We start from the raw sequence: 11293 nt of genomic DNA, 5'->3' as shown, positions 1-11293 counted from the left end.
GGTGTGGTGTTGCAACTAAACCGGCTGTTATTATTCGCCACATTTTCTGGTGTCCCGTCGTCCATGTTCTTCTAGTACATCAGAGATCATACGACCGGCGAGCGTCGACGCTGGCGACGATCGGGCGGCGGCGGCCCGGATCACAGCCAGGCGGCGTCCCTGATGGGCGTGACGACGGCCTTGGTCTGGAGGTAGTTGCGGAGGGCGTAGACGCCCTTCTCCCTGCCGACGCCGCTCATCTTGTAGCCGCCGAACGGGATGCCCGCGTCGAACACGTCGTAGCAGTTCACCCACACCGTGCCCACCCGCAGCGCCCGGGACAGCGTGTTCGCCGCGTCCAGGCTCCTCGTGAACACCCCCGCCGCCAGCCCGTACTGCGAAGCGTTCGCCCGCCGGATCACCTCCTCCACGCCGCTGCCAGCGCGTGGCTCGCCCCGTCAGCCGACACGTTGCGTGCCACGAAATAATCTGAAAAAAAAAATCAGAAGTGTACCTGAACTTGAGGATGGTCTGGACCGGCCCGAATATCTCCTCCCGAGCGATCTTCATGTCGTCCTGCACGCACGAGCACAGAATTCAAGGATGTGTTTTTTGGTTAAAGCAGATATTGGTGTGGCTGGCGAGGCCTTGCCTTGGCATCGGCAAACACCGTCGGCTGGATGTAGAACCCCCGGTTGCCCGCCCTGTCGCCGCCGGCGAGGAGGGTGGCGCCGCTGTCGACGCCGGACTGGACGTACCGCAGGATCTTCTTGAACTGCTCCTCGTCGATCTGAAGCAACACCAATGTAAGGTTTCAGCGTCAGCAGCCAGGATCAATGTCGCGGCTGAACTGGATGCATCCGGCGAAAAGTTCTCTTCGCACCTGAGGCCCCTGTTCGACGCCATTCCTGAAGGGGTCGCCGACGACGCGCTTCATGGCGCGGGCCTTGGACTTCTCGACGAACTCGTCGTACACGCGCTCGTGCACGAACGTCCGCGACCCGGCGCAGCAGCATTGGCCCTTGCATTGGGAGAGAGTTTCAGAATTCAGGAATCAGCAGCAACAATTGCTCCAACACCGGAACACGAAACGATCCATCACAATTGTGTTGGAAGGAAGTACCTGGTTGAAGAAGACCGCGTGGTGCGCGAGCTCGACGGCCTGGTCGACGTCGGCGTCGTCCATGACGATGAAAGGGGACTTGCCACCGAGCTCCAGGGTCACCGGCTTCAGGTTGCTCCTCGCCGCCAGTTCGAGGACGATCTGGCCCGTGCCCGTCGATCCGGTGAACGCGAGCTTGTCCACGCCCATGTGGCTACACAGCGCGGCGCCGGCCGTCGGGCCAAAGCCGGAGACCACGTTCAGAACACCGTCGGGGAGTCCAGCCTGCGAGGGACACACACAAGAAACGGCCACATTGATGGGTAGAATTCACGAGCAGAGCAATGACAAGTTACGAGCCCGACTAGCTAGCCAACCTCGTGGAGGAGGCTGGCGACGTAGAGCGCGGAGAGCGGCGTCTGCTCGGCGGTCTTGAGGACGACGGTGTTGCCGCAGGCGAGCGCCGGGCCGACCTTCCATGCGAACATGAGCAGCGGGAAGTTCCAGGGGATGATCTGCCCGGCGACGCCGACGGGCTCGTGCAGCACCTGCGCGTGGTGCGCGCCGTCGGCCGGCACCACCAGGCCGTGGATCTTGTCCGCCCACCCGGCGTAGTACCGCATGCACCGCGCCAGCATGGGCACCTCGGCGCCCGCCGACTGCGCCAGCGTCTTCCCGTTGTCCCACGTCTCCAGCGCCGCGATCTCGTCAGCGTGCTGCTCGATCAGGTCCGCGAACCGCAGCAGCACCCGGCACCGCTCCTGCAAAGAGATCAGACCACGGTGACCGTGCCGTGAGCGTGAACCGCCGGCGTGCGCCGTGCCAATGTGGGGGCGGTGGATGGGGTGCGTACGTAGGCGGTCATCCGCGGCCACGGCCCCTCGTCGAATGCCCGGCGGGCGGCGGCGACGGCGCGGTCGATGTCCTCGCTGTCGCCCTCGGCGACGCGCGCGATGACCTCGCCGGTGCGCGGGTCCATCGTCGGGAACGTCTTCCCTGGTGACATGGGCACCTCGCTGAGTCCCTGAACGCGATCGACAGACAGGTCGGAGGTACTGAAGTTGCCATACCAGAAGCTGCGTCGACGAAATTGCCATTGATGAGGAGCTGGGTGTACTTGATCTCCACTGCGGGTTGGATTGGCTCCTCGGTGGCGGCAGCGGCGGCTGCCGGTGCGGTACCGAACCTGCGAAGAAGAGTCCCTGGCAACAGAGCACGGTTCAACGGAGTCGTATCTTCAGCTAGAACATGAATGACAAATTGCTGGAAGCTTCGATTGCAGAATCAATGGACTGATGTTACAATTTCTCAGCGTTTGATCAGAACATGCTTTAAGTTACATTCGCTTGACGCATGAATGCATGATAGGCATGCAATGATGCAAACCTATGGCCTGGAACTATTGAAGTTGCAAATTTGCAACTTGAAAAACATTAGTCACAAGAAGACCAAACAGTGAGTACGCAATTACTGTGCTTTTGCTTCCCCACTAGTTTTTATAAGGAAGAACCTCACCAACTTGGAGGAAAATGCCGGATACCTTTAGCGCCATGACTCGCTGATGACGTGACTACTGAAACCGAAAAGGAAAAAGAAGAAATTTGGCCTAGAAAAAAGTGCATAGCTTCATTTTTTCTGAGCGAAATTTCGCTGATCGGCGTGCCGAACAACCAGTGACGTCAATCGCTTTCTTCTGTTCTTCAGATAGGGACAAAGATAATAAACTTTTACAGAGAAGGGGAAAAAAAAAGACAAAACGCCTGATGACCTGAACGTGAGTGATCAGTTGATTGAAACGGCGACAGAGAAAACATAGGCAGAGGTAAGACGGCCGCCCTTATCTGCTCAACATTCCAAACGCCAGAGCTTCGATCGAGATCGCGAGTAGAAAACTAGAAATGGACCAAAAAGGAAACAAGATCCATGAACATACCGTCACCTGCTCCGTGGAGGGCGGATTTACTGGCTGGAGAAGAAGCAGCAGCAGCAGCAGCAGAAGAAGAAGAAGACCTTGCCAGGAGGCAGCGAGAGAGGACGGAGGAAGCAGCCCTCCTTGCAGTCATGCCTGATCCCTACCTGTAACACTGCGGCTGAAAATCTCAAGCAGAGCTCAGCCGTCAGCTGCGGGGAACTATTGGGTGTGTGTGTGTGTGTGTGTTTCAGGCAAGTCTCTCTGTGTCTTGAGGCCAGTATGGGAGAGCGATGGCCTCTTGTTCTGCTGCCTTGGATTCTTTTGGAGGGGCCTCTATATCAGGCAAGTCTCGAGGTTGCGTGACGGCACGCCAGTGCAGCTGCTGGTGAAAGCATGTCCAGATAAAGAATAGAAAAAGGAGGGGAGAGACATGACAATACTGTGCTCTACCAGACTACTGCAAAGGAAAGAATGTTTAAACGAGAGAAAGGATGTGGAGTAAAAATCAAGCTTCCTACGGTCATCATGAACAAAAAATTATATTTAAAAGCATCTCCAGTAGTCTTCTTTTCTCCAATAAATAATATTAGAAAAAAGGTATATATACTCCAGCAACTTTCCAAAATCTTTCTCTTTTCCCTAATAATTACTGGATTGTCTCGGTATTTCACCCCAGTTCCCCTCAAATAAACAAGAATTTTGGCTCTCTCAGTATATTTCAATATGTTAGTAGTACTGAAATGAGATTATTAGAAAACTGTAAAAGCATCTCTCCCAATAATCTATAAAAGTAGAATTGGAATATCCGTTGGATATGCTCTAACATATTTTCGAGACATTTTGTTCATAAGATATCGACAAAGCGTACCAAAAACTACAATATGATAAGTGTTTAGGGGACAATTGTGACAGTGGCATCCTCAGATGTTCAGTATAAAGATAGGTATCAGTGGTGAAAGTTTGGATAATTTGACTACTTAAAACCTAAAATATGCCCTACTTGTGATCGAATGACGTAATGAAGGGAATCATGCACCCACCGTCAGGTTCGTCCTCTCCATGTCATCTTTTCCTTTCCCAGAAAAGATGATATGCCACACTCAGTTCGACTGTGCGTAGACTGTAGACGCTCCTCGTGACCTCTCTGAGGACCCACCATCAGGCATGAGAAGGCGAATCGGATTCGACGACTTGCAGCTGCAAAGACGGTCGACGTGCTGCTGATAAGCGCTGGTACACTAACAGTACCGACCGGTGACAGCCCCCAGTCTTCACGTGAAAACAAACCCGGGACACGGCACCACCACCGGACGCTACGTTCCGTGCATTGCATAGCTTTGTTCCGGTTCGCCGTCCAGTTGCCATGAACGGCGCCCACCGTGGTCCGTCGATGCGACCAAACGACGCCCACAAGCGCAGGCGCAGGGCTACGCTGATCATACAGATTGGAAACTAGCAGGGATGTGTCACTTACATGCTGGCCCCACGTAACCCTCGCGATCTGATGACACTGTTCATAAGCAAAAAGATTCCCAGACCTAAACCATCGTCACTCCTACATGTCTACAAGAATCAAGAAGGCAGCGAATGCAAGGCCAAGAGGAACAGGAACAGAGCATCATTACAGGGAAGAAACAGCTTTATCAGTGACGGACTTGCAGCGCTAGGAGCGTTCGTATGCGTTCAGCCGCAGCAGCAGGTCGGCTCCTGGTCCCGGATAAGGAGAGATCGTTGGCTTCTACTACTAGTCTATACAGGCGACAAGAAGAGGCAACAGTCTCGATCAACATCCAAGAAATCGATCATCACTGCAACCGGTGCGTCAGCGCTGTACAGTCCTCGCGGTTCGTTGGGCAACTTGGCAAAGTGCTCCACCAAGGCCGCTGCTCCCAAACTGTGGGCGGCGCACACAGATCGAGGTCGGTTCCTTTCACACCGGCGTCACGAATGGTTTTGGAGGCAGAGCAAGGCATGGCCGGGGAAAAAGAGAGGCAATTCGATTTGTATGGGCAGCGCATCGTCTTCTGGTGGTTTGTCTTTCTCTGGGAGAAACGAATCGCAGGTGGAATTTTACTGTGCCGCAGTTCTTCACCGAGGAAACCACCACCTCATGGAAACAAATCATCCTAACAAGCATGGATGCCGTAAGCATGATGTCGCGTAGTTTGAGGATCCGCAGACGCAATTCCAACATAGATTAACCGCGGCATCGGCGATCGAACTGATCCGAAGGAGGCGCCACGAACTTACCACGACTGGAACCCGCGTCCCTCGGCGGCGGGCACCGGTGCTAGGGCGGCGGAACCGAGATTTCGTTGATGCGACTCGATCGCCGTATTCGAACCGCCTTCCGTATTTTTATCCGGCTCTAGTACGCTTTACCAGTCTACCTCAACGCCGTAGGTCCGTAGGGGTACGAGAAGTGCCGAGCCCGCACAGGAAAGCCAGGTGCGGACTCCACGGCTAGGCCCATCACACAAGAGTGGGTTGAGGTTCCTACGCGGCGGAGCGCAGATACGGCCCATTACACAACAGGGGCTGCTTGGCGCCGGCGCTAGCCCATCACTGCGTGTGGGTTGTCCCGGCCTTGTCGGCCTGCCTAGCTCAACGGCCCGGCAAAAGGAGGGAATTCGGCGTCCCAGATTCCCCCCACCCCAGTCGCGGGTCGTCGTCGTTCCCGCGCCCACGGGATGGCCAGTTGCAGAGGGAGGGAGGGAGGGAGGGAGGGAATCGGCCGTCGGCGCGCCGGCGCGGCCCCGCACCATGCGCCAAGTGCGGCTCCCCGGGACGATGGCAACAAAGGGGACTCAAGCCGGCCGTCTCCGCGTCGGCGCGGGGTGGTCCGGGAGACATGGCCACACCCACACGGCGACGGACGACGACGACGCCCAACCGCCCGCGGATCGGAGTGGACCCTTGACCCCGGGGACCGGCGGGGCCGGGACGTCAATGCCGGCGCACGGGGGCCGCGCGTCGCCATTGACTAGCAACCCACACCAAACCGAACGGAAAGGATGGGATCGACGACACCCCTTCAATTCGACCTCTCTCCCTCCGTCGCCATCGGCGAGAAGCAAGCCGATCCGCTCGGCCTCTGAACCTCTCGCTTTCTCAAGAACTGACGGGACGATCCGTAGGCCATAGGGGTAGGGAGCAGGCCGACGACCGGCTGATCGTGCCTCTGCGTCGTCGTCCTCAGCACTGTAAGTCGGCAGTCTGCCTGCGGCCCCTCCTCTCTAACAGCTGCCAGGCTAGCAGTCAGCAGCAGCTGCGGGAGAGTTATCCGTTCAGACTTGTTCTCCTCCTGACGCGTCGCCGTATGTGGCTCGCGTTCGTCGCGTGCGACGCTCGCAAACTCGCGAGCACGTCGCTCTCTTCTCGGCGTCGGAGCGGGCAGCAGGAAGCAAGCTGGACTCCCATTCCATCGAAGCCGATCGATCCGGTCGAGCTCCACGACGCACGGCACGGCTGTTTCGACTTTCGACACAGCTTCGAGGGATAAGATTGGGAAAGGCGCAATGATTCGGTGGCCCTTCGGGGAGGCAGGCCCTGAGCTCGACCCATGCCCAATGATTTCCAACGAGCCGTCGGGGGTCAGCTCACTGCTCCGGCAGGCGACCCGACGATTTTGGAACTGCTGGCGGCGGCAGGGTTTGCGCCTGCTTCGGCCTACCATGGTTTCCATGAATCGGGACCGGACATCGGGGATCCGGACACTGTTCGCTGCTCCACGCGCCGGGGTTTCGAACCATGTACTACTGTAGGTTTTGATTTTTGATGGCTTTCCACATTGATTCGCTGCTGGAACAGATGATCCTGAATTCCTGATGAACTAGTGCTGTTCAACGTACCAGTGATGGAGATGCCATCTCGTAGTAAGCCTTGTACGCAGTTCAATGTTCATCCCAGTGTCGGTTTCAACTTTCAAACAAAGAAAAAGAAAAGGAAGAAGAGTGTTCATCCCAGTGGGCTACACATTCAGCCGCCGTTGAGGTCTCTTTCTGCAAAACCGCTCGAGATGCTGTCGCTTAACACGGTTTTATGGAAGCAGGTTAGCTGCCAACCTCTGCTCTCCATTACCATCCGCCTCCATATAGTACTATAGCTCAATCCACCAAGCAATACGCCAGCCTATAACGTTTCTAGCATTTTTTTTTCTTTCTGACACAAACAAACCAATTATTCGAGGAGATATTATCATATCGAACCAGCAAGAAATCGACCGCATACCAGATAGCGGGGATAGGCACTGGGCAGACGTGTCAGCCGCATACCAAAAACAAATCAAGTAGTGAAGCCGACGTGTCAGTGCACGTGCCACGTATAGGTTAACATTTAAGAAAAACTAGTACACGCGAGCTAATGGCGGCTTGGTTTACCGGAAGAATAAGCAAACGAAAATCTCTGCTGGACTGGCTCTGGCTTACCGTAGCGTCTCTCACACCGTCGATTAGTCAGCTGCCACGGTAAGCAGAACTCTTCACGAGCACTCAAGTCTCACCAAACACGGAGGAATTTGTGGCCGTGGCCCAAGAACATGGGAAGTCTCATGAGGCGGCTGGGGAAGACGATGGAGAAGATATTCTCGTCCAGCTCCGCCCAAGCCCGTACGCCTACCCAAAAAGAAGAAAAAAAAATTAAAAGAACGCCAACGCCCGCCTCCGCATCGGCACCGTCGACGGCGGATCCCGGCCGGCGACAGCGACGCCGCCATGCCCGGCCGGGGCGCGGATGTGACCGGAGCCGAACCTCTGCGCGCGTCAGAGGCCGCGGTGGGGCCGGGGCGTCGATCGCCATGGCTGATTGATGCGCGCGGTCATTATTTGCTGGATGGATTATTCAGGGCCGGTCCACGTCAGACGTCATCACAGAGATTCAGGGCAGGCTAACAAGCTGGACGTGTTTTGTTTAGCTTTGTCGTCCGTGCTGCGAGCACAAATCTGATACGGTGCTCCGAAAGCGAGGTCGAATTAGAACAAGGGCTTGCTGGAAATGCGGAGATTTATTTTTGGATAAATCCGTGCGATTTTCAGCGGGAACTCGGCTCGGTTTCAACGGGATCTGGAACTTTCCCGACAGAAATTAGTATAAGTTCTTATAAAATACTTACACGGAAGCGTCACAGATTTAGTCCCCAGCTGTAGCATCGTTGCATCAGGATCTTCTGGTTGGTGGTTTGAGGACCGAGATGAGAGCACCGGCGCCATCGAGTTTGACATGCAGGAGCTCTGAAGATTTCTCTTAACAGAGCATCACACATTCACACACCCATAGACGCCCAGTCTTAACCGATCGACCGAAAGCAACGTCGCTCCACCCCTTGGTTTCTTCCGATCGAACAATGTGCTAGGTAGGGAGGACGATGCCATACCAATGGCGTCTACAAAAAGAAGGTGAAAAGACAAGGCGAATAAGAGGGACGATGTTGCATGGGCTGACAGGGAGCTCAGGGGGTTGGAATCCGCCGCTGTCAAAGGTAATGCAATCGCAAACCTTCAAATGCAAGCTCGGAGTAGTAGTTGTTAACCATCAGATGTTCAGATTTGACGTCCTGTCTTCTAGAACGATGAACTGGGAACACACACGCAAGTATGGATTTGAAATCTCTGATGGTTTGCTCGCCAACCTCCCGACTTACCGAAGCTGATCTGGTGGATCAGATCGTCTCCGTATGTTGCTGCCACGTGTAGACTCTGACAGTGATGTACTCAATTCTGGCGCCGGGTTAATTAATCTATTGATTTGAGAAATTTTAACGCCTCCCAACCATGTGGCACCACACAGCTAAGGTTCTAGGCATGCATCTCACCTGGAAGCGTCCAGCTTCTTTTCTCTCGATTTTATCAGTGACTCCCGACGATTTAAATATAGCAGGCTCTGTCGGGGCTCGCGAGTAGGTGGCCTGCACTTGTTGTTTCGATTTCGTGCGTTTTCTGAAATGCCAGGTACTTTCTAAATAGTAAATAGTATAAAAAGGAATCAAAAGAATATGAGCAAAACAAGATGCGCGGGAGCAAGAACAACTTGGTCAAGCTGCAGAAAGAATATCTTGAGCTCAGTTTGTCAGAGACGTGAGATTTCTGCTTCACTGGATTCAAGCAGGCGACCAAAGGTTTTCAGCAACGACGGTCCAAATTTCAGCGAGCAGCCTGAACCTGCACTGAACAGCAAGAAATGCAGCAGCATCTAACAGCAACAGCAAGGACAAACTAATCCGTGCTGCATGTAAACGAGCCTCTTTTTCTCTTTGAAAATAAAAGCGTCAGCGCCATTAGCGTGGGGGAAATAAAAAGAAAAAAAAACAGATGCTGCCAGCAACGTCTCTTTCAGGGTCAAAACGCTGGATGGGCTGGACGCAGCTTTGGGGACACGGATATTTTTCTGCCGTCAGATGCGATGCCCGGCGCACCATCGCCCGCGCGTAGCTTTCCGCCGGCAAGTACACACGTCCGTGCATATCTCTTTCGCTTATTCTGCATCTCGCCTGTTTGACAAGCTATCAGAAGCAGTATAAAGTGGACTCCTCTTTTCAACGAAAAGAAATGTGCTCCCCCTTCGAAAGGATCTTTATAAATGCATGAAAATTACGTGAAGTAATTTGTAGCTAGCAGCCACGCTTTCCAGTTTTTGACAGCGCTGAAATTTCTTACCTGGGGTCGAGGGCGAAGGTCACATTGGAGCATCTTTGACTGTAATGAGAGAACTTCGCATTCGAAGAGAACATGGCGGTGGTACGACTGTAACAGCGTTCAGCGTAAGAAAAAGGAAAATGATGTTTAGTTTGCCTCTCACCTCAAGCGAGCATCCAACTCTTTTGCTCATTCGTCACGTAATTTTCATAGAATGCGAAATGCATTAATTACAGAAAAAAATGATGTTTTAGCTTGCCTTGGACTCGGTCCAAAAGGTTTGTGGAAGGGTTTTTTTTTTCCCTTTTAGGGGGTACACTATTTTGAGGTGCCTGCAAAATAGCACCCCCAAGCAACAACTTCTAGACACGAGATCACAATCTTGCAGCTTATAACTTAACTCCCACCTATTCACCTCCAGCTCATGTGCTTTTCATCTTCAGTTTGTCACCTCACACCAATGCTCCCCCCGCCCATCGTCCCCATTGCTAACTACTCGATTTTTAAGCTCCCAACGCTACACACCGACCATCCTTCGTCGCCATGGGCCATTAGCATATCTGAATCCAAATCGAAGGTGTTTGTTTCACGCGTTGTTTTTTTTTTCAAATATCAGACGCATGCTATTTATGAGGCGCGTTTCCCTTTTGATATTCGAAGGAAACCCAAAACATAACTTTCAACTGGTTTCATCAAGATGTAGATTCAGCGCCACTGTTTTTCCAATCAGACACCTGCAGTTTCTTCGCCTTTCTCTCCACTCCACTCCACTCCATGATGGGTTCCCATCAAACCTGTATAAGTCACTGCTGGCTGCCATTAAAGTGCAGCCAAAAAGGAGCGGAGCGAGAAAAGGCGCTTGATTAGGGCCTAAAAGGCGCTGAAACCGGCAAAACGTACAACGACGTATCGACCCCCGTCGCGACAAGCCACCCGCCCCACGCGTCCGTTCCGCCCAACAGCCCAAGCTTCCACTCGATCCCGGCTCGCCTCGCCTCGCCTCACCGGCCGCCACCTCCCCGCACCCGCAGCGGGCTACAAGAGAGGAGGAAGCTGCGTGCCTCACTTCACTTGACTCGACTCGACGTCGTCCAGCAAAAAAGCAGGGTGGTGGTTTGGAATCCAAATCCGTAGGGCGAGCGGCCGCGGGGGGGAGCCCACGGCATCCCTATCTTCCTCTTGCTCGCGCGGTTGGTTGGCTGGCTCGCTGGTTTGCCCTCTCCGCCAGAGACCTCTCCCTCCACCTTGGGGCCTTGCCTTGTCGTGGCGCTCTAGTACGCGGCCAGCGGGGAAGTTACCGCCCCGCTTCGGTCCGTACGGGCGGTTGATAGCGAGTTAAGAGGCGCGGCCGGCGTGGGGGCGAGCGAGCGAGCTTTGGGCGAGGTGGTTCTTGAGGGAAGCTGCTAGAAGGAGGGGGACGAGGAGGAGTGTGGACTGCGCCTTGCTTTGCTTTGTGTTGCCTCGCTTTGCTTGGTCTGGTTGGTTGGTTGGCCTCCCGCTCGCTACTGGCCAAGCCGACGGACAAATCTTGGTCTCGGGCGCGCCGCCGCGGTAGGATTTGGCTCGGCACGCCGATTCCTTGTTCCCTTGGACGATTCGACGAGGTTTGCTGCCATGGCGGCAGCAGGCGTGACGCATTGAGGCGCGCGTGCGGGGGCCGGGGCCGGGCAC

General features: G+C 54.4%; 1 protein-coding gene across 1 annotated transcript; it reads right to left on the bottom strand.

Moving 5' to 3' along the window:
- Positions 1-4: 4 nt before the first annotated feature.
- LOC112889437 (aldehyde dehydrogenase family 2 member B7, mitochondrial-like) lies at positions 5-3352 on the bottom strand. The gene is made up of 9 exons (XM_025956106.1): positions 3015-3352; positions 2152-2283; positions 1935-2077; positions 1459-1842; positions 1103-1366; positions 863-1000; positions 632-769; positions 494-555; positions 5-414 (listed from the first exon to the last, which is right to left on the bottom strand). Exons 1-9 carry the CDS (start codon positions 3142-3144, stop codon positions 141-143), a joined length of 1665 nt encoding a protein of 554 aa, XP_025811891.1. The 5' UTR covers positions 3145-3352; the 3' UTR covers positions 5-140.
- Between the last annotated feature and the right edge of the window lie 7941 nt (positions 3353-11293).

Source organism: Panicum hallii, chromosome 1, assembly GCF_002211085.1.
Source record: "Panicum hallii strain FIL2 chromosome 1, PHallii_v3.1, whole genome shotgun sequence".
Lineage (NCBI taxonomy): Eukaryota > Viridiplantae > Streptophyta > Magnoliopsida > Poales > Poaceae > Panicum > Panicum hallii.
This window is presented reverse-complemented; position numbering and strand designations above follow the sequence as displayed.